Here is a 23,584-nt window from a genome sequence, read left to right as displayed (position 1 = left end):
GAAGTCTGGCAGGGCACGGATCGTAAATGAAGTGTGAGGGAGGGTGCGACCCCGCACATCACGTCAAACGATCGAAGAGGGATCTGGAGAGAACCTCAGAAAGCCTGCAGCTCAAACCTCGTCCTGCGCTGTGGCCGCGGAAGCCCAGAAAGGGGCCGTGCTCTGCAGACTTGCTCGGCGAGCTGGTGACAGCGAGGGAGCAAAACGCCGGCCTCCTGACGCCTGGCCACATAAGGTTTGCCCGTGCCACGCTGCCTCTCCCTGCAAAACAGGCTGAGACGAGGAGCCACGGCCCCTTCCGTCAGGTTAGGACTCCGAAAACACGAGAAGCCTCAGGAATGAAGACACGGCACAGAGCTGGCTGAGGTTATGGTGCTAAAGTAATCACCTTGACTGGAGGCTCAGTGAGTGAAGCCGAACGGTAGATTTAACTATGACAGATACAAAGCCCGAATTTAAGTTCACAGGAAATTCCAGTCTGACGCCGGGCAAGAATCTCCCTCCCTGGGCCCGTTTCCCAGCTGCCCAGACAGACGTCTCCAGGGCTGCTCACCAGGGGAGCTCCCGGTATCTGCAAGGTGTGTGCTTGGGACTGGCCTCCATGCTGCGGGGCACTGGCCATTCCAGACCTCAGGCCACCAGGTGCCCGTGGTGACTCTAGGCACCGTGACAACCAAAAATGCCATCCCACATCCCCCACTCCTGAATGAGACCTGCCCAGGAGGCCTCTCGAACGCCAGCAGGAAGACACCAAGGGCCCCCAGGAGGGGCGGGGGCAGGGGCGGGGCGAGGGCGCAGGCCTACCCACCCATAGATGTCCAGGACCCCGATGAAGGAGTGCTGCTTGAGGGAGGTGTGCAGCGCCTTGTTGACGTGCTCCACGATCCAGCCGAACAGCTGCGCGTAGATGTGCTTGGCCAGGGCGTTGCGAGCGTTGACCACCTGCTGCAGCGACATGGTCTTGATGTAGGTCTCCGAGGCGGTGACCAGCTTGCGGTGGCACAGCCAGTGCTCCATCTGGCTGTGCTCCACCCCCAGCAGTCGGCAGAAGTTGCTGAGGTGCTCGTCCTGAGGCTGGAAGGAAGAGACACGGGAGACAGCTCAGGAGGCACGTGGGGGACAAGCCCGCCAGCGTGCCCTCTGCCCTCCTGCCCGGCGACAGAACAGCCCAGCACTGCAGAGCCCCACTTCGTCGCCAGCCACTGCTCCGGAGTTTCACTGACACTCACACCGCTGAGTGGAGACGACAATCAGGGCCCCAAGAGTGTGATTCAAGTGGAGGATAGTGCGCCTGCTACTCACCAAAGTACCAGGGCTTTAACAGACAAAAACGTGCTCCACTTATCCCGTCCCCTCCCCCACGGCCAGCTGGTTGCAGAGGCACCGGTTGGGTTGGAGCCGCACGAGAACTGACAGCTCAGGCACAGATAAACTGTGAAGATTAAGGAGCCCGAGGGCAGGCGGCAGAGTCCGCAGAGTGAAGGCCGTTTCCGAACGCAGAGTTCCACGTGCAGTGCTTAACCTGGAGCCCAGAAAGAAGTGCTCACTGTCTAATGTAACTTTGACGAGCACCCGGCCTGACAGCCATGTGCGCAGAACGGCACCCTGAGCTGACCCTACACAGACGCAGCCCTTCCTGCACGGACGCGTGCAATCCTGAGCTTGCAAGCAGCCTTTCTTTCATCTTAGCCTCAGTGACACTACAGAGCATGCAATCGAACATTATGTTCTTAAAGCACTTGATGCTTAGGGGACAAGGTGAAACCAGGTGCAAGGCTGGGACCAATGGCAAAACCATGGAACAAATTTTGACCTGAGAAAAATCACTTGGAACACTAACTGATAACATCACAGGCTGAGAGCTGAAAAATAAAACAAGCCAGGATCCCTCCGGCTTAAGGCTCCTCTCGATCCGGGTGAAACGCCCAGTCCTAGAGCAGGGCAGCGTCTCACCCAGGTGCCCAGGGCCCCGCTACCCAGTGAACACAGCTGCCTCTGCCAGCTAGCTGCCTTTCACCTTGACCTTCCTTTACCCCAAGTACCAATCACACTTCCTGGCCTTTGAGCCACTGAGCACCAGATCACCCGCAGGGACTTGTCTGCTTTCACGCAATGGGTGCATCTCTTGGGCACCAGGGCACCTCACGGAAAACCCGCTTTTCCTACGAGGTTTCTCTCACCCATTTGTTGCCCTCTCATCTAAATCCACCCAGGAAAGCTGATAGCCCAGCCATGAGCCAGCTGGCACGCTTATTAACTCTGAGGCTGAAAGGGAGTCCTTTGGACCATGACTGCTGTCTCCTGATGGCCCCAAATTGCTGGGGGGACTCATTTCCTGATGAGGCTGCATGGGAGGATTTAAATGAGGGCTTGTTCAATGAAAATGGGCGGATATCTGTACCATTCCCTCCTCTCTCTATATATAGGCTCTATGTGTGTGTGTATTTCTCCTGTGGACACTTGAAATCTACCCCAAACAAACACAGTTACAAAGTAACAGAATGCCTGAGTAGGAAAGAACCTCCAGCAGCCATCAAGGTCAGTGTTTTTACAAAGTATGGTGTGCGGGGCAACAGTTACAGAGCATGGCGACTGGCTCTCCTTAACAAGAGGGGTGGGGCCGGGCCTCAGGTCAAACAGGACTGCATGCACTGGTTCGTAATGGCAGCCCATCAGCATCAAGACCCAGGTACTTTACCGAGCACTTCCTGAACTTACCGGGCCAAAGAACCCCTCTTTCCCTAAGAAGAGGCCTAGGATTTTTGTTCCCAGGAAAATACCTTGGGAACGGCCATCCTAGCCCAACCCCCCTACCTTCTCAGCAGAGAAGGCGGTGAAGTGCACTCCCCGGCTGTGGCCCAGAGCCCCTCACCGAGCCCACGAGAATCAGCAGGGCTGGGTGGGTGTGGAGAGGCGGGGTTGCGGGGGAGCAGGTCTCCTGGCTGACAAGCCTCCCCCACTGCAGGGACCCCCTAGCTGCTCGCCCCCTCCCCCAAACAGAGCCATGTGCGGTAAGGGGGAACGCCTGGGGACTGCTTGGCGGGCGACAGGTTCAGAGGTGGCAAGTCTCTGACTTGTTCGTCTGACCTATTTCCAGGAAATTCGTAATTGCCAGGCCCAGCACTGCAGCTGGATGCCCTGACATGTCAATGGCCTGCTCCCAGCAGCCACAAGTGCCCACACCTGCTGCCCACAGGTGCCCTGCCCTGCCTGGCTCCTCCCGGGTGGATGCAGCGGAGAAAGGGTCTGATCATCTTCCTGGGAAGGGTGCCCCCCCACTGCAGTGAGCTGTGGTGTACCCCTCTATGACCCCCTTCTGACTGTTGATTAAAGGTGCTAATTGAAACTGATTCGACATCATGTAATTTACACTTAAGCTTAATTAAATGATGCCAAATCCATTACAAATAGCCAGCATCAGAGGTAGCAGATTAGGTTTGTGGAGCCCATGGGGCCAAATTCAAGAAACAAATTGCCTCTGGCGTCCAAGTAATTGCGCGCTGTTGCATCTCCAAGGCAACTCGGGCAGTCGTGGGACACATTTTCATGCCTTAATTGAAAGTAAACGCGAGCGAGCAGAAGGCACACAGCGTATGGACAGGCAGCAGTTCCAGTATGGGGCCCACCCTGTGTCCCAAGGAAGAAACCAAAACGCAGTGGAGAGGGGGAGTTTCAATGGCAACCAGTTAGCAAAGCATTCCTGGGGTGTACCCCATGCACCCCACGCTGTGCTAGGCACCATGGGGGTGCGCAGCGGAGGAGGGCAGCCCCAGGCCCAGGGACTGGCAGTCCGTGGGGGCAGCCATGCTGGCAGTGGTGTGGTGGGGGCGGGGGGAGGAACACTGGCTGGCTCTGGACCGGCTTTGCCATCAGTGGCCATTAGACCTTAGAGGTGTCTCCTCTCTCCGGGCCTTAGTTTTCCCCACCGTGTGCAGTGAGAAGGGTGCTCATAAGGCCCACTCTGGCTCTAACCACAGTGATGACAACAGGTAGGAACTGAATCACAGGAGCCCTGTGCTAAGTAAGGCAGGTAACCTTGCCCCCGCCCTGCAGATGAGGAAACAGACCCGGAAGGTTCAGTAACGATCGGTAAGTGGCAGAACCAGGGTTTGAACACTGGCTGTCCTGATGCTCAGTTCTCACTCTCAGTCAGTCAGTTCTCTGCACAACCTCCAAGCCGCAGAACCGTCTGAGACCAGCCTGGACCAGGTGCCTGTGCTCCAAGTCTTCAACTTGCTCAGAGCTCGGAGGGAAAGGCTGGCTGCCCCATGGGGCACCCAAACCTCTGTCTGTCCTGCCTCCCTCCTCCCCCACCTCCAGCACCGCCTGTGTCGCGGTCAGTGGGCACAAAAGAGGCCTGTCCTGCACTGTCGCAGACCACGCATTCGTGGTCGGGACATCAGCGCTGCCTCGCACGACGCAGGGAAGCCCTGGCGAGTGCCCACAGCAGCCATCTGCTCTGCCTGGTGCCCCCTCTGCCCTCCACTCACTCAGGCCTCTTCGGTCGCCACCCGCTGGGCCCTGTTTGGGTGCTGGGAAAAAACAGTCATCTCGAGCATTCATCAGGCACTTCTTGGTCTGTGGCACTTTCACAGGGCGGTCTCAAGGCTCCGCCTCACGCTGTCAAGATCTTGGCCTGTGTTGTCAGCTGCCTCCTCTCCCTAGCTGGACTGTCAGCTCCTTGGGGACGGCCACCAAGTACATGTCCAGCCCTCCTCCACAGCCCTGCAGTGTGGCCCACAGTTGGGAGCCCCCAGTACTTGTGGGCTGACGACACTTGGTAGGATTCCACGGGCCTCAGGATGCTTGGCAAATCAACCCATCGAAAATAATTTATTGCCCTGGCCAGGTAGCTCAGTTGGTTGGAGCGTTGCCCTGACACACCAAGGTTGTGGGTTCGATCCCCAGTCAGGGCACATGTAAGAACCAACCAGTAAATGCATAAATAAGTGGAACCACAAATCCATGTCTGTCTCTCTCTAAAGTCAAAAACTAAAAATAGATTTATTTAATAGCTACTCAATTCCCTGCCCTCCGTGACAGAAATTTGATGGCAGCGGATCTGAAAAGGATTTGTTCTTGTAAGAAGCCATCATCAAGGGGACAGCACCCGTTACTGGTAAGAACAGAGAACCCACAAGAGTGCCCTCAAGTGGGCGGGTAGATCCCGTTGCGTGTGGCCAGAGCACCGGAGACGTGGGCGCGTTCTGTCCCCCGTGTAGGAGCGCGACTCACCGACACGCTGCAGGAGTCGCCGTCACGCTCCGCCTGGATCGCCACGTTCCCAAGGTGCAGGATGGAAGCAATTATCTTGAAGATGCTTATCTGGTGGGACTCCCTCACTCCTGGGGAGGAAAAAAAAGAACCGATGACACTCCACGTCCATGCAGGATGGAAAGGACATTTCACCCTTCTTGTCAGGACTTGAAAAAGGAATAAGGTTTGATTTTCCTTTCCGGGCCAGCGAGGCCTGAGGTGGTGCCAGCTCCTCCCCAGGTGATCACCAGGCACAGTGGCGGCAGCCCCAGGGCCAAGGGCCCCCCAGGCGACAGGGATGCATCTTCACATCAATCGCCCCGATCAAACCAGCTGGGTCACGGCACCAGTTTAATTTCCAGGAGCAGAGGAGAGGTGCAAACATGAGGGCTCATTTCAGACTTGAGATTTCAACCAAATGCTTTATGGTTGTTTTCACCAGTTTGATAAGAATGGCCCTTTGTCTGCGGTCATCTTTCTCCCAACACGACGCCCTGCACACATCTGTGACAAGGGCCAGCGGGGGGCGGGGGGAGGAGCAGTGCTCTCGGGGTGCGCCAGGGAGGCAGGGCTGGGTGTCCTGCAGGCAACCGCACCCCGGGCTGTGTGGTCGGGACAGGTGTGCCCGCCACCTACCTCGGGGCCACTGCGGCAGCAAACACCCACCGTCCACTTTATTTATGCAACTAAGTCACCAAAGACACGGATGGTCTTTTATCATTCATACTCAGCTTTAAGGCATTATTGTTTCTTTTTCAATTGCAAGATATTTCAGACTTAAAAAAATCACAGAATAATGTCATGAATGCCAGTCAGCTTACCGCTCAGTTTGGGAGAGAGTACAATTGTCCCCGCATATTCCTCCCCCGCTCTAGTTACTTAATTGTAAGGCAATCATTTATCGGGCTGTAAAAATGCCAGCACCACCTGTATCAGTGGGCATGAAAGTGCATCATGCTAGGATTGAAAACTTTACTTAGATGACCCACCAACCGGAGCAACTCTCAACTTCTTACTTTTCTGAAAAGTCAGCAAAGCCCCAAGCCTTAAGCATTGGAGCCGAGAGCCAGGACGGGAGAAGGGAGCAGGAAGAGCCTCCCCAGGGATGAGCGGGCTCCTGCAGCGGCTGGTGACAGCGGACAGGCCCTGCAGCTCGAGGCTCTGCTTCTCTCTCCGCAGTGGCATCAGCACCAGACTTCCCGGCCCCCCGCCACCCCCCTCGCCCCCCGCCGCCCGCTTCCCAAGCCCCTCACCGAGGAGCGTGAAGGCTTGTCGCGTCTTCTCAAAGTCCTCAGCATCGTCCACGCCCTCGATGGACGTGTCTCCGCCCTGGGACGTGTAGAAAAAGTCCTCCGCGCAGGCTGTGGAAGGAAGGGGGCGGGGCATCAGGCGCTGGAGGGAAGCCCCGCCCCCAGTTCACCTGCAGACGGTGGCTGATGCAAGAGCAGTTCTGCCCCCTGAGCAAGCTCCCCAGCCGGACTTCCTCCACACGTGGGAGAGAAAACCAAGGAACAAAAGCTGGAAAGTGAGGCTCCGCTGTCAGAATGGGTTTGCTGTGTTTGTGTAAAGCTGTTCTGAGAAAACCACGTGCGTGTGAAAGACAAGTCAGTCACGGAGAGTTCACTGGGAGGCAGGGTTTATCATGGACATGTTTCTGAGGAGGGTCTGACACACGCAAGGCACCCTTCTCATTTCCCTTTACACTCACCTTCCTAAACATTTGATGATTTTTTTACGGGGCATGTGTGGGAAAAACCGGAGGTATTATTTACTCCCGTTCTCTGGCCGGCAGCCTGAGGAACCCACAGCGGGCTGTAAGAGGCTGCCCAGGCTCGGCCAGGGTGTGGCAGGCGTGGGAGCCTGTTACCAGATCGCCTGTCGAGGAAACAGTTCTTCACCTGTGAGATCCCATGACTTGGCCACAAATTCGGCCTAACGCCTTATCAAAAGTGGCGCCTGAACCCACCGGGAAGTCACCCCAGAGGAGGACGTTAGACCTCTGTCCTGGAGGGAAGGAGGCATGTGCAGCGTCTATCAAAGACCCCCTGCTGTCAACGGCCAGGGCCCTCCTGAGTCGGACACCCCGCCCCACCTTCCCGGCTTCCAGTTCCCAAGCTCGGGCCCGCTGGGTCCCTTCCCTGGCTGAGGCCCCTCACCGCAGGGGCCGCGGGCTCAGCCGCAGCATCCTCTGCCAAATGGCCCGAATCTAATCACAACCACCCCGCCCGTCCGCCTGCCTTAAGGTTTGCCGTTGCTTTGGCTGGCATCGCCCTCTGGGCCCTCGTAATCAGACAGATGTCTCAGAGACACTCCCCTGGTCTGCTGAGCCTGCCCAGGCCTCCTCGGCTCTCCATCAGGCCCAGGACGCTGTCACCGGCCGCCCCGTCCCAGAACGGCTCCTCCTGTCCTCCAGGTTGGGCCTCTCTGCACTTGGAGTTTCCAGGGAGGAAAACACCGCAGCGTCCCCTACGAACTGGCTCAACAGGCAGGCACGGGATCAGGCCGGGTACAGACCACGGAGGGGGCATGAACTTCAGTGATCAGAGCAGTGGACCCCCAGGGCCACGGCCGAGGGCTTGCACCTCATCTGGGGCGGGGAGGGTGGCCTGTGCAAGGCAAGGGAGACAGTTGATAAAACTGCATCGACACAGCAATGGAGTGAAAAAGAAGAAAGGATTTGTTCCTTATTACCCAGAGGCTGTAGTCACACGACTACCGGCCCATTACACTTCTTTCATTCATTCACACTGTAACAAAGTGTTCATTGGGCTGCTTTCTAAAAAGAAAAAACAACTCGTCCTGCAGCCACGGGAATGGGACAGAACACCGCCAACAGGGCGGAGGGGAGCAGCGATGGCTGCATGTAAGTCTGCTCCCCCCACTCGCAAGGGCACAAGGCTCCTGCTGGGCCAGGCGGCTTCTTGCAGGACTTTTTTCTCTGCATCCGAACAGCGTGTTCTAGGTGAAGACAAGGGGCTGAGGAGGTCTAACCGGTCACTAGAGGCTACTGACCAGTCTCTCACTTGTTTGGCATTTCCACATACACAACCAGCATTATGAGGGAAGCTAAATGTCACGCTCCGGGGCTCACGGCCCAGCCCCACCCCAAGAGACGGAGACAAGAGCTTATCAAAGGTCTTCGCTTGGCTCCCAGATGCTCTTGGGGGCACACACAGGGAAAGGAGTGTGAGAAATTGATTGGACTGGGTCGTGTCCAGCTGACCCGGCCAGGAGCCCAGGGAGTCTGCATCTCGCAGAGACTCGGGATAAGGAAGAGCCATTTCCGCCTTCATACACTAATGTGAGTGCAAAAAAACTTGGGAGGATTTCTTCCCTTTTACCTGAAAGCCACATTACTTGGGGAAAAAGGTCTAAATACAGCCCGATGGACCCTGCCAGGATTTGTTCACTTTCTATAACAACTGGCCTTACAAAAGCTGTCATCTCCTGCAGGTTAGCCCCAGGAAGCCCAGCTGGGTCTGTGTCCCCTCTCTGGGAGGGAGCGGGGAGGGTGGCAGTGGCCGATAATGTGGCCTGTCTTCCCAGTCCCTTGTGACCATAAGCCAACATGAGCGTCTCAAGGTCCCTGCTCCCCAAAGCTTGTAATAGTCCCTCCTGCACCCAAGGACTTTACGATTTCACTCGCAAACACTGAACAACCAGAGTCCAAGGCACAACCAACATAATGCGTGTCCTCCAGGGCTTCCTCCTGGGTCCAAATTGAATGATTGCTTCCCCCCAGAACCTTCTGACCTGCGTCAGCGGAGGCCTCCCTCAGCACCTGCTTAGCACTTTGCACTGGGACCACTGTGAGCTGCGTAAGGACAGCCAGGTACGCTGGGGTGTGGGGCACAGGCGCCCCAGGCGAGCACGGCAGGCAGTGCAGAGGGCGGGCTGAGGGTTGAATCGGTGGCCAGGCCCCACCACAGGAGGGTCTGTTTATCTGATGGGATCAGCCGGGGCCACTGCATCACGGCCCCCCGCCCAGTGCTGCAGGGCCGGCGTGCGGGAGAACCCGAGGACGGCTGCCCAGCAGCGCTGAGCAGCGGCCCCACTCCTGCCTTCCCGCAGGTGGGGCCCAGGCTTCGTCAAGGTGCCTCTCCAGCGACCGACCCTCCTTTATCCCAGGTCTATGCTCTGCTCCCTCCCATCTCTTTCTCTGTCTCAGCCCTTCATTTTGTCACTTAACGCGGGTCGGTCACAGTAAGTGATGGCATCAATTAAACCTCTGGATCCTCGTGGTGGGGACATATTTCTTAGGGTGTGAAAAGTGGAAACCTTTTTCTGGGATTAGATAAAAATTAAATTTTTAAAAAGTGCAAACGTTTTTCAAAACAATAATACTTAGAAAGTCTTCTTTGCTCTGCAAACACCATTCCACCCCGTGCCTCTTATCCTCGCCAACGTTTTCTGTGGCAGAAAGCCCGGGTGCAATTAATGCTTTTTTACCGACTGGGTAATGAAGCCCCGGGTAAAGGGGCTGAAGGGATGTGCCCCCACAACAGTGGGCCTGAGCAGAGCCCCCTTCCTCCTCACAGAGCCCCCACATATACCTGCCACCGGCTGTAGCCCACCCAGCGGACGGGCACCCGTTGGCTTACTGAGTGCGAGCTCCTTGAACTCCGGAAGACTGGCCGCAGCGCAGAGCTGGTAGAAGATGTGGTAGTTCCTCTCGTCGTCTGCCTGAAGGGGAACAGAGTTCGGCAGCTTTAGGGCAGTCACCCCCAAGATCGGCCCCTTCCTCATCCTAATCCCAGGGTGCTCGGGGTGACAGAGGTCACGACTGCCCCTGCACACGGTGCCCCCTTCAATTCCTACCTCTCGAACTTCCCTTCACTATTAGGGGGCCTCCTTCCAACCTGAGGATTTTCACCTTTCAACGTTTTTTTGTTGTTGTTCAAGATTTTATTTATTTTTAGAGAGAGGGGAAGGGAAGGAGAAAGAGAGGGAGAGAAACACCAATGTGTGATTGTATGTCTTGCACCCCCTACTGGGGGACCTGGCCCACAACCCAGGCATGTGCCCTGACTGGGAATCAAACTAGTGACCGTTTGGTTTTCAGGCTCTGTGCTCAACCCACTGAGCTCTACCAGCCAGGGCAGGAGTTTCACCTCTTAAATGAAAGCACACGTTTTTCCCTTTCCTCCTACGAAGAACATCATTGCTATTCCCCCAACGGCGGGTCCATCCATCAGCGCACAGCGATGGGCAGCTGTGCTGCAGGCTGCCTGGTACAGACTACAATTCCCCTGCGGTGGGCTTCCCATCCCCTCGGGGAGGCTCGGAGCCAAGGAAACGCTGGGCTCCAGCCCACCATCGGGCTGGGCACACAGGAAAGGTCTGTGGCTGAGAGAGGCCTCAGAGTGGACACCAGGCCAGAACTGCCTTCCACTAGCAGTGGTGGCAGTGGGTGGCGGGGGCTTCAGGAGGCCTGACCACAGGAGCAAGGAAGAGAAAGGCTCCTTGGATACCCAGCACCCTGGCCAGCACCCCAACCAGCACCCCAACCCACAGCCAGTACGGCAGGCTGTCTGCTTTGCTGCAGGGAAAGGAAGGGTGTGGGGTTGTCAGCTCAAACCTGGGATGGGGAGAAAAAGCCTAGGCGATACAAGGAAAATAAAAACAATAAAGCCAGTGCAGAGACGCATTAAATCCATTGCTAAGGGTCTGCATGGGGTCAGGTGCCACTGAGGAGTGCAGGGCCGTGGCTGTTTTTGATGTCCCCTCTGATGGCAGCTGCATTGTAAGGGCCTGGACGCCATCTGACCAGGGAAGAGTGTGTGGCTGGCTCACACCGGAGCACACACCGCGTCACAATTCAGTGACGGGACTTTGAAAGGGGCTGGAGGAGGGCCCCTCTCCTCATGTGGTGAGCTGCACTGACCACCATGGAAGGCCAGGATGGAGGAGGGAGAGGCTACCGAGAGGCTAAGGGGTAGTGGGGGGGGAGGGAATGGAAGGTGAGCTCAGAGAGATGAGGAACCGAGGCCGGTGAGAAGCGGGGCATCCATTACTTTGAAAAGGGAAGCCAGTAGGCTCCCCCTCTTTCCCAGCGTGCCCAGTGGGCAGGAGGCTGGGGACCACTGAGACCCACAGACACTGCATGCCCTCACCCTGCTCGTGACCCTGAAACCATGAGGAGCGGGCTGATGGGGTCCTCGCCATGTCTTTGGTGCATAGCACAGGTGAGCACATAATATGTGCTCGTTGGTTGGGTCTAAAAGTAATACTCACTGAGAAATAACAGCACTGATAAAAGGCTTTTCAGGTATGATGTCCATGGCTATGGAATCCATACTTACTCATGAAAGGAGAGAAAGAAGACTGAAAGAACAAGGTATCCAATCCCAGACTGGAAAGCTGAGTTGCTCTTTGGACACGGGGAATGGGGGGAGGGGGCAGGTACGAGCATCCAGGGTGAAAACAATACAAGGAAGCCCAGGTCACACCACGCACCTGAAAGACCACTCTGGACTTCTCCAGCAGGTAGGTCCTCATGTTGGCCCCGATGATGTGGTACCTTCTGTCAAAGCCGATCTGAATGTACTTCCCGAAGCGGCTGCTGTTGTCATTGCGAGTGGTCTTGGCGTTTCCAATGGCCTGTTCAGAACAAACCAACCAAAGCTGTGCACAGCAAGCAGGGCTCTCTGGATGTCAGGACCGCGTGTTTGCAGCGGCATCTCCTCCCTCACCGCACCTCCCTGCTATCGGGATGACAACGGGCCGCGCCAAGGCAAAACAGAGCTTCATTTTTCTGCCCCCTTCGTTCTGAAGGATGGCCCATGATAGTAATGAGTTGATTGGTGGGCTCTACTTCCTGCCTGGAATGTGCACGTGATCGCAACAGCTGTTGCAAATCATTTTGAGACCATGAGGGAAAGGTCCACAGACACAGAGAGCCCACTGCTCTGACACCTTCCAGCCACGAAACCAGGGCCACCAGAGAAAGAGACCCTGCCCAGGGCTCTTCCGGTCCCTGCTCATGTCCAAGACTTCTCTCTAATGTGACACTTCATAACAGCCCAAGGGACAGTCTCGATGATGACAAGAATTCTACATTTGACAGAATGAGCTCTCAGGACTTACTCACAAGGTTGCCAACGCACCAACTGTCCCAGGCAGAAACTTAGTGTTTTGAGCCCAAACTGTTGTAGCATTTATTTGTGTGACACCGTGCAAGACCAGGCTGGTTCATGTATACACACCTGTACTTTTTAATTTTAATTTTTTGGAGAAAGGGAAAGGGAGGGAGAAAGGGAGAAAAACACTGATGCGAGAAACATTAACTGGCTGCTCCTTATACGCACCCCGACCGAGGACTGAACCTGCAACCCAGGTGCCCTGACGGGGAATCACACCAGCAACCCTTCCCTTCGCAGGACGATGCCCAACCACTGAGCCACTCGGGTCAGGGCACACACCACCTCCTTCAGACCTGGGCAACTGAAGCACATCTGGTGTCTTTTGGGGCGCACACACCACTCTCACATTTCTCCCAGAGCAGAGCACCCTGCCTTCCCAGCAGCCCACCAGCCTGCTCCGGCTGTAATGGACACTGAAAACATTAGACAGTTTTAAGCCACTGTCATTTAAAAAAGCATTCCCAAAGCAGGCACTCAAACAGACACTTACATGCCAACGGCCACAGTGGCATTATTCACAGTAGCCAGAATGGGGAAACCACCCAAGTGTCCATTAACGGAGGAATGAACAAGCCAGATATGGTAGAGCCACACAATAAAAACTACCCAGTCATAACAAGGACAGATTCTGCAACGTGAACTTTGAAGACATGCCAAGTGAAATAGACCAGACCCAAACAGACAAGCAGTGTGTAATTCCACTTACAGAAGGTACGAGAAGAAGCACATCCATAGAGACAAAGCTGTCAAGGGCTGGGGGGTGGCGGGGAGGGCCTGGGGAGTGAGTGTTCAGTGGGAAGGGTGTTTGTTCGGGAAGATGAGAAAGCCCCGAAAATGGAGAATGGCGACGGTCGCACAACATGTGGGTGTACTTACCACCACTCACAACTGTACACTGGATGTGGTAACTTTGTATCACACGTTTTATCACAGTAACACTTAAAAACTCGTTCACCCAGGGTCTTACACAGGTGTAATACCATAGTGACCTGCCGTCATTAAATTCTCATCTTGACTAACCATCAACTCTGTCCAGTCACCAGAGATCAGACAGGTTTCTTCCCTTCTCTGCTCGGCCCAGAGCAGCCACCTCCTCTGTCTCCAACAGGGGAGGCACTCTGCATCTTTAAAGCCTCACTGCCTGAAGACGAACTGAATTTTGAAACTCCCGGGCAGAGGTTTCGCTCCCGCTGGCACCGAAACACAGAGCCAGCACTGTTCCGAGCTGCTTCATCTTAGGTGCAGCAGGTGGTCCCAGGAGGCCCAGGCCATGGTCCACAGTCCCTTTCTGAACTGGGCCGTGGCCAGGCCCTGCCTCGGGGCTTAGAATGTACATTGTGAGCCAGTCGGCTACCAATGAAATGCCTGACGATCGAGTTAAACAAACTATGGTGAAAACCTGGTAACATACGTTTGCAGCCAGTAAGACAGGTCATAAAATGTTTAATGAAATGGGACGAGGCCTGTCCTACACCAGCCAGTGAAAGAGCTGGACAGGAACACACTGCAATGGTGAGTGACTGCCAGCAGGCTGTGGGCCGGGGGACACTGCCCTTCATGCCTGCCTGTCTCCCCTGTTTACTAGGTCAGTGGTTCTCCAAGTGTGGTACCCAGAGCAGCAGCAGCAGCAGCACCTGGGAACATGTGAGAAATGCAAATTCTGGAGCCCCACCCCAGAGCCTCTGCATCAAAAATTCAAGGGGCTGGGGGAGGGGGGGTGTCCAGTAATCTCCTTGAACAAGCCGCCCTTTGGGCAATTCTGATGCACAGGAAAGTTTAAGGGCCATTGTAATAAAATAAATTTTCTTTTTATCTTTGCAAAAATGCCTTCAACTGTACGAGTATGAACCATTTCCCAATGCACATTAAGAACAGATGTCGAAACTGGCTGTAGTCAAATTCTCAATGAATACATTGCGAACAGAGTTCCCCAGATAATACAACTCTGTTGGCAGGAGATTTTTTGCCTGGATAACCAGTGAGCTCCTAGAAATTGAGACTCAGAATTTATGCTTGCATTTGCTGAAAGGGAGAAGGAGAGAGGGGGTACCTGGGAAGGTCCGGGCAGGTGTTTGTTCCCCCAGGTCCAAAATAGCCTGAAAGACCAACCACCTTAGTGACCTGTGAACTAACATGGGCTCAGGGCACTGCAGAGAATCGGATGTTACTCTGGCAGCTTGTAGCCTCAGCGGATTTTCCTCTTACTGAAACTAAGGGGCTGCCCAGGGCTGCCAGGGGGTGGACTCTGACCAGACTGTCAACCAGACATGGACGAACAGCCTCGGATTCAAAGACAGGAAACCAAAGCTGGGCCGGAACTGCATGGCTATGCACCACTGCTCCATCAGGACGATGGTTTCACAGAGCAAAGGAAGCAGCGGCAGCAGAGTTCTGCCCCCAGACCGTGCCTAGTTGCATTTAGCGTCTCCCTGGCACTGCACTGGCACCGAGAGCTCTGGGCCTACCCCCGGCCCGTTCATTCCATCACGGGGGCAGTTTTCGGAAGATCTTCAACAGACTCTATGTTATTACATTGCTTTTGGCTCTATCCCCACCACCCAACCCCAAAGGATAAAATGTCCAAATATTTTTTAGGGAAAGAGGGAATCTTCTAGCTAGACTTCCCACCCCCATGAGAATGGTTCTCCTGGTTCGGTGGCACCTTCCAGCACCAAATGGGTTCGGTGGGACACTGAGCTGCTGACTCGGGACAGCAGCAGCAAAGGCGACAGTGGACAGGGAAGGGCGGTCCCTACAGCGTTCTGCAGAGTCAGGGGACAAGGAAACACAAAGGGGACAGTCTACCCAACACTAGGTCCCAGGTCTACCAGGTCAGGTTGCTCCCAAATCTGTGGCCCCGGGGGCATCTTCGTAATTTTTTCCTCAACAGTGGACAAGGGGCTCTCAGGGAAAGACGGGAACAGTGACCACACGAGGGGCGTCCAAGGATTCCGGTGAGCGGCCACACGAGGCCAGACACCTCGCAGTCCTGCTGCCAGCGGCAGGGACTCTGACCAGGAAGGCCAAGGGCGCCCGGAAGGCTTTACCTCCATGATGGGACTGGACGCCAGGACCTTCTCTTCGATGTTGGTGTCGCTGGCGGAGCCCCCGACGGTGGCGAAATAGCGCATGGCGTACTTGGCCGACACGGTCTTGCCGGCCCCGGACTCGCCGCTGACGATGATGGACTGGTTCTTCTCGTCTCTGGAAGGGAAAGGGCTCTGGTCAGTCGCTGGCCGTGGGGAGGCTCTGGCGTCTGCCAGGGACTCGGAGGGCAAGGGCCTGAGCCCGACCAGGAGCACCTCCCTTTCTTTCAGGGATAAATGCGAGGGATGGGGCCAAAGTACTTCCCCCTCCCTCACGTGTCTGCGTGAGATCTGAAAAATGCGAGAAAGGAAGGAGTTCTGAAATGGGCTTCCGAGTGGCACATGCCTCTTGTGACCCACAGGACGGAAGTGCAGCCAGTCGGTCCCTCTGCACGCAGCACCCTTAGGTCACTGCCATGTACACGCAACCTTCTCCAGGACACACAGACACACCCCTCACCTTTGTTCCTAGGGCATGCCCACCTGTGCCTCTGCGTACGTTACAATTTTTTTCAAGAACAAGGATCCTTTCTTCTCCTCTTGTAGTTGAGCCTAGCAGGCCAGCAGATAGTTTTGAACATTTTTGTTCATATATATATATATATGTATGTACACACACACACACACACACACACATATGTATCACAAAGGGTCGCCATGAGTCGCCAGGCCAATCTTGCTCCAAATTTCCCAGAAACTAGATAAAACAGATATCAATTACAATAAGATGGACTTCAGTCAGACTAAATGGAAGGGAGAAAGAAGATACTCTATACCAGATAAAAACGCACCTATATTTATCCCTCTAAAGCAGATAGCAGGAAGACAGATGAGTAATGGAAGAAGCACCGTGAGACGTCTCCAAGGAACACGGCTGTTCAAGAAGGGAGCTGAGCGCAAGTGTTTGGGCCCCAGATGTGGGGGATGAACTGCTTGTAAGGGCTACCCTCACCCATCCACCTCCAGTTCACGAAAGCACCGCCAGGAAGCAGGCACTTTGCTTTCCATCACCAGTGCCTGGCACGGAACATATACCGGGTCTATATACTCAGACTAGAAGCAGCTTGGGGGTCAACCAACCCCCTCTCTTCCAGATGAGGAAGCTGAGAAGTGTGAAGGCAGGTTTAGAACACAGGTCTGCTGGCACCCGCCCAGTGCTCTGAAGACCAGCCCCGGTGGCTTCCTGGCAGAGCGGGTTAGAGAAGAATGAACAGAGGAGCCACCACAGCTGCCTGCCTCACCTTGCCCACTGTCAACCCAGGTAGGCTGTAGTTTACCAGCACAGGGCAATGGGTGCTGGCCCTGCTGCTGATCTGGGCTGTGCCACTGAAAAGTGGTGTGACCTTGATGTTGACTAGAGATGAGTGAGAAAGACAGAAAGGAAGTGGGCTGGGAGCACCGGGGAGGTTCAGGTGCGGCAGCTGGACTGAGAGAACCTGAACCTTCAACCACCCTTCAAGGTCGGCAAGGAGCTGTGTGGTCATCACTCACACAAACCATCTCACCACATGGGGAGCGGCCTGAGTCATACAGGTGGCTGGTAGGCACTGCTAAGCAGATGGAAACGAAGGAAAAAAGATCTTTCAAACTGGCCATACAACCAATGACTTGCAAACACACAGAATCTGAGACCTGTCCATGGAGAACGGAATAAGCAGCAGCGTTCTGAGACCTCCGGGACACCGCTGCTGTCACCAGAGTGTCTGTTCCGTCGCTCCGGGTGCCCGGGACATCTTCACACTGCAAGGTGGCCGCTGAGGAAGCCTGCAGGCGCTTCTACTTCCCATTCCCATTCGTTCTGTTATGTTCATTTTACGTGACATCTGCTGGACCCTGGGGACCCTGACGGGCGCCATCTCTCCTCTTGACACCTTCACAATCAGTTCCTCCTCAGAGAACTGCACAGAACTCAGGCAGCCCAGAGGCTAACCAGCCGAGCCTGAGACCTCTGAAAGAGACCCCAGTCCGACTTCAGGACCCGCCCCCCCCCATCTGCAGTAAGGAGAGCGCATCGCAGCAGCCCCGCCCAAGAGTCTGGAGTTCTGCCTGCAGTTGCCATGTTTAACCCGAAATGGATGGAGGAGCACAGGGTGTGCCTGAGCCTTCGTCTTCGGCAGAGAACCCCGGGGGAGGGAGAGGGAGAGGGAGATCCCGCCCAGGAACTCAGGAGGGATCCCTGGGAGCTGCATACACGATGCCAGGAGGTGGGGAGAGAGTGGGGCCAGACTCCCAGTGGCAAGGGCACACACAAGTCCAGGGAAACTGGACTTGGAGGAGCCCCGGATAACACAACAGGGAGGAAAGGTTGAGGAGCGAGCAGGCTGTTCTAAGGGTGCGTGGCCAGGAAGTCAAAAAGGGGGGCTGGTTCATGGACAACCAAGTGCCAGGAACTCAAAAGCAGAGGCATCACGGCGGGGAAACAAACAGAAATAGCCGGCAGAACGAGGGGCCGCTTTTGCTATCCTAATGAAGATGCATGTGCACAACCAAGGTATTACCAGGACTTGGAAACATCCCCACGTTTCAACAACCCCTGCATCCGAGGCTTTGGGCGTGAGGAGGAAGTCTCTGCCAAGGCCCTCAGTGCTGACCCCTGCCTCATTCCAATGGGCATGAGCTCTCGTGCGGTGGGCAGGCTACCTAACACCCAGGCTCCGCTGTGTCCCAGGCCCTCCAGGAGCCAGCACCTCTCTTTCCAGCTTCATCTCATGCTGCTCCTCTTCGCTCGTGATGTTCGAGCCTTCATTCTTCATTCCTTCCCACTTTACAGGTGCCCGAAGCCAGTCTGGCTCCAACTGATTTCTCTTCTTTAATCTCACAACTCTTAACTCCTGGCACTCCATCACCTGCCTTGTGGCAGCGCAGGTATCACTGCTTTTCAATGTCATTCATCACCTACGTACATCACGCCCGAACGGTGCACAAAATTCCCAGCTAGGCATCCCCTGCTTAGGACTCACAAGACCACTGGGTGCCGGCCTTCCCGTCTTAGAGAAGCCCAGACTGAAGTTTGGAAAGGCCGGGTGATACCGCCCGTGTTCCTGGTGAGGTGGACACCGCACCCAAACTCGAGTGCGGGCTCCCATCAGCCTGCACAGTTCCCCCTGGGCTGGGCCAGGACATCTCCATTGTCATCGTGCCCATTCTTGTACAGTGAAACGTCCATGCCCCTGACAAACCGCACCTTGGTGTGAGAGAGAGATGAAGCAGGTGTCCTCAGCACTGGCCGGCCACACCGCACTCCTTAGCTGAACCAGCACTTCAGAAGCCCCTCCCGGACCACCCACCCTCAGGGCATTCACTGTACAATCCACTACTGCTATGCTGGCTACTTGCCCCCACACCGTACACCCTTGTCTCCGGCGCCAGAACCTAGGTCCCGTGACGGCCGATCTCTCGGACGCAGGGGCTTGGATGGGCGGGCCGGCACCTGGAGTGTGTGGAGAGGACAGGCCCAGAGCGGGCTATCACGTATACTGGTCCATACGAGCTGAGCCCAGGATCTGGTGCCCCCTAGAGGTGTGCAGTTTACTGCCCACAAAATCGGTCCCGGTGGTCTCCGCCCCGTGCCGGTCTCCCACGACCGCCCATGAGGAGGGGACCGAGCGCAGGGCCCCCGTGTCTCAGGCGGGCACGACTCTGTCTCCCGGAACTGGTGCTCCTGAGAGAGGATGGAGTGGGGAGCAACACGTGCTCAGGCCCCCGACACGCAGCGCAGTCTCCAAACGGGGGGGTGGGGGGGGGCAGTCTGCCCGCGACACCGCAGGGAGGACGCCCCGTCTCCGAACACACCACTACGGGGTCCCTCCACTGTGTCCTCCTCGAGCGACAAACCGTCTGAAAATCGGGGTGTGTCGGTAGAACACACTCTGTTCCCTAATGGGGTCATCAATCCACCGTCCCTTGCCTGTCGGTGTCTGCCTCGTCTGCAACCACATTTCAGCACCATCATCACAACACAGATCACCGACTATGGGGTTTTTTTTCCTTAAAAAAAAGAGAAAACTACACTAGAGAATGAGATACAAAGGATTTTTGATTAAGAATTTGTCCAACCGAAACATTTCTGTCAGCACCATGGACAGAGTTAATAATTGGGAAATTGGCTAGGCAAATAAAATTAAAATGAATCTTAGATGCAATGCTAAAAAAATGCTAAAAAAAAAAAAAAGAAAGAAAGAAAACCCTGTATGTAGAATGATCATCTTTGAAAACTCAAACAAGAAGAACAACATGATGCTTCGGGACACAAAGACAGAGCCACGTTGATACAAAATGGCACGGAATCCCCATTAGCGCAGGGGGAGTGAGGCCGAGTCAGGTAGTGGGTGGACATGACGGGGGGGGGGGCACCTGAAACGGGTTCTGCGGGGAGGAAAGGGTGAGGCGGGGCCAGCGGTGGGTGAGGGCGGAGGGCGAGTCTCGGGAGAGGGACCCAAACCGTCCCAGTGAGGCTCACGGGGCTGGACACAGAGCTACTCCATCGTCATGGGCCTGAAGTGAAAGGCTTTCTCCTTGGGGGGGGGCTGGGGGGCTCTCCCAGACATGTCTGCGGTGAGAAGGGGCTGGTCCAGAAAGCTCCAAGCAAGAGAGTCCACGAACCCTGCCATCCAGAAGGCCAGGCCTCCAGGTGGGAAGGAGATACACCCTGGGCACCTGGAGGGAGGACACCTGGGTAAAGGCCCCGCAGGCAGGCCCTGGGTTCCGGGCAGAAGGGAGGTGGACAGGCAAGTCTGAGCACTGCTGTCACCAGACTCGGATGCCCCACCATGCTGCCTCCCCAACCCCACCCCTACCTCTGCCAGGAGGTCTGTGCACTCAGGCACAGCCCGGAACCCACCCCATCGGGAGGCCGTCCCAGTCACTGGGCACAACTTAATTGATACTCAGTGGCCAGAGTCCCAAGGGTCTACTCGGGGAAAAAGAAAATGAGGCTTTGACAGCACAGGAGCTAAGTGCTCCAGGCATTTAATATCCAAGTATCCTTTTCCCACTTCAGCTTCCTGGCGGCCCTTCGAGTGCCAAGTTCTATTTATAGACCGCAGAGGTATAGTGTGGGACGGGCAGCTGCAAAATGGATTCAGCCCTTCCACTTAACTCGAGTTCCTGGGACAGGCTTCGCCTCTCAGAGGTGACAGTGTCGCAGGAAGACCCTCAAGGGACTGCACCAAGCCCACCCTCATGGGCAGAGAAAAGCAGGAGCAGAGTGAGGCCAAAAACTGGTTAGGGGGCTCCTCGCCATGACTGGGAACACACCAGCTTCTTCGCTTTGAAAAGAAGAGGCTGCAAAATGCTCCCTGAGCCCCCCCAGTCCCCCAGAATCCTGGGACTCCAGATCCAGGTGACGGCCGAGCTGTGTGAACTCACCCACCTGGACTGCAGTCCCTGCTAACGTCAAAAGTGCGTTTCAGAACCCAGAAACCTCTAAGTCTAGGTGAGGGCGAGTAAAGGAAGAGAACGTTTCCTGCAATTGTATGCTTCACAAGGGAGGACGCGGCAGAAACCAGAATCTATTTCTAAAACACTGTCTGAATTGTTCTTACATGTCTAAACCTCAGTCACCTTCAAGGTACCCTCCATTTGTTGCAATCCACCTAATGGAGATTTTTTTTTCCACCGCTCAAAAATAGTTTTTGAACCGATTTTGATGACTTTTAATGCTTCTGCCATTTTTTATTTTACCTCTTCCACATCAGCAAAATGTTTCCCTTTGAGGACTTTTTTCATCCGGGGAAACGAAACAAATGTCCCTTGGGTGGGGTCAGGTGACTAGGGAGGGTGGGTCAGGGGTCCAAATCTGCCGAACACTCCGTGCGGTGTGGGCAGGGGTGCTGTACATCATGAAATGGGCGAATGCACTGAAAGTCTTCCGAAAAATTCCCTGAAGCCGAACACAGCCTCTCACAACAACGCCAACTGGTACACCCTCACAGATGGGTTCCTAGAACACTCACCTCACGGGGAAGCCTGTACTACAAGGAGCCCGCCCTCCAGACGATGTTTTCTGGGGGGTCCTCCCTGCATATAAATATGTTTTGATGTTAATAGCTGGGGGGGTGACCTATATATAACAAACACCCATAATATATTGGATGCCCCCCTCCCAAATAAACTTTGCCTTTCAAACTCTATTTCATTTGGTCCTGGAAACTATATTTCAGTGAAGGAACACATTTGAGGAAAATCTGGAAAAATGACTTTTTGCTGGTCAGTGGCCCAGCTGACACGTGAAGCCAGGTGAAGTCTAGGACACTCTGATTCCAACTGTCGAGTCGTGGTCCCTGGCAACACTGACCTCAAAGAACCGTCACCAGTTCACTGACCCTGACCGTATGTTAGAAGCACCTGTGGAGCTTATGGAGCTTCTCCTGCAGGGCTGCCACCAGGCCAGTCGGATCATCGTCTCTGGGGGTGGGGCCCAGGTATTTTTTTCACCACTACTGCAGACTCAACAGTTTCATTAAAAAGGCCACTATATAAACACATTCAAATACCTTGTAACTTAGGCACAGTCAATATTAGCCTAATACAATGTAACAGTGGACTTAAAACAAAGATTAGCTTTAAGAGGCTAAACAGAATCTTGAATTTGTCAATTTATCAACCCCTCCTCCTGACTGCAACAAATAGCAGCCTGTACACTTAATTCCAAGCTCCAGCTAATGGCTCTGGATACACCGCCTGGAAATCAAAGCGGTCTCCTTGCTAACCAGATTTAGCCTGTCGATACACAGTTTCCATACCAGGTAGACTGGCCAGCTTTGCAGGTTCACAGCACACCGATGCAAACGCTCTAATGCCTGGAGTTGGGAAAATAAACCCGCTGCACACGACCTCCTACTGCAAGGGCTCTTACCTGGGGGCCAGCAAATCGCCAGCAAGTCCGTGGACAGAATCCAGAGGGATCCATACACTTGGATGACATAAAATACACACCTTTAGCTTGACAGCAGTCCCCCACTATCTATAGCTTTGCCTTCCACAGTCTGAAAATATCCAATGAAAAATTCTAGACATAAAAAATTTGCCAGTTTTAAATTGCATATGACTATGAGGAGCGTGATGCAATCTCACGTGACCCTGCGCTGCCCCACCCAGGCTGTGAATCACCCCACGGCCCAGGAATACAGGCTGCCCGCCTGGCTGTCACTCAGCAGGCGTCTCTGTCATCAGAGCCGCTGTCGAGTATGGCAGTGCTCATGTCCACGTAACCCTCACTTAACTTAATGCCTCGTCCACCGCATGCCATCCCCTCACACGGGCGCTGACCATCCCACGGCAGAGGACGGGTGAGCACAGCACAGTGAGGTGTTTAGAGAGAGAGCACATTCACATAACTTGTTACGTCATGTTGTTATAATGATCCATTTTACTACTAGTTATTGTTGTCCATCTCTCACTGCACCTGCTTCATAAATTAAACTTTAGAGGTACCTATGTATGGGGAAAAACACAGTGTATGTACAGTTCGGTACAATCCTTAGTTTCAGGCATCCCTGGGGGTCTCAGAACATATCCCCCCCATAGAGAAGGAGAGACGGCTGTATTAACTTCTAAAAACTTTAACACTCCATCAGTTAAAGATATTGCAAAAACAAAACCCAAAAAACCCAGCAGAATCAGCAGGGCCCGTTACACTGCCACCAGGCATCACAGTGGCTGCAGAAACCATTAAATGTTTACACGTGTCACTACTTCAACCCTGCCCCTAATGTATTAACAACCCCTTTGATTTAACCCCCATATCATAAGTTCTGAAAGTATTTTGATAGCTTTCAATACAGTCAGTTTCCCTTGTATTTTTATTTATCTTATGTGATGCATGCACATGTGTTACATGCACGAGAAAAGGTTAAGAACCCTTGATCCTCTTTTCAAAGGTTTTTTTCTTTGCCTGGTTGCAAAACGATGCCTCTTCACACAGCATTAGCGGCAACAACTTGGAAGGAGGCCACACTTACATTTCACCTGTCCTGCACTTCCCAAGGGCCGACCAGAAGCCATCACTAGCCGTGTGGGTGGGGGTCGGGGCAGACTGCAGAGATGCCCACGACACAGGGCGAGGTCCTCTCCACCGGAAAATCCCTCTCAAACCAGCGC

The 23,584-nt window shown here is 54.6% G+C and overlaps 1 protein-coding gene across 2 annotated transcripts in view; it reads right to left on the bottom strand.

Annotated features, from left to right (window-relative positions):
* The window catches only part of MYO5B (myosin VB), a 249,411-nt gene that overhangs the window by 96,912 nt on the left and 128,915 nt on the right, over positions 1 to 23,584 (bottom strand). For both annotated transcript variants that reach the window (XM_036010235.1, XM_036010236.1), the window contains exons 5-10: positions 15,446 to 15,602; positions 11,713 to 11,856; positions 9,858 to 9,939; positions 6,510 to 6,617; positions 5,236 to 5,345; positions 809 to 1,074 (exon numbers count right to left, since the gene is read on the bottom strand). In XM_036010235.1, the coding sequence (XP_035866128.1) occupies positions 809 to 1,074; positions 5,236 to 5,345; positions 6,510 to 6,617; positions 9,858 to 9,939; positions 11,713 to 11,856; positions 15,446 to 15,602 (867 nt within the window). The remainder of the gene's footprint in view (positions 1 to 808; positions 1,075 to 5,235; positions 5,346 to 6,509; positions 6,618 to 9,857; positions 9,940 to 11,712; positions 11,857 to 15,445; positions 15,603 to 23,584) is intronic.

This window comes from Phyllostomus discolor, chromosome 9, assembly GCF_004126475.2.
Source record: "Phyllostomus discolor isolate MPI-MPIP mPhyDis1 chromosome 9, mPhyDis1.pri.v3, whole genome shotgun sequence".
Classification (NCBI taxonomy): Eukaryota; Metazoa; Chordata; class Mammalia; order Chiroptera; family Phyllostomidae; genus Phyllostomus; species Phyllostomus discolor.
The sequence above is the reverse complement of the archived record's forward strand: the minus strand, read 5'-3'. Positions and strand labels throughout refer to the sequence as shown.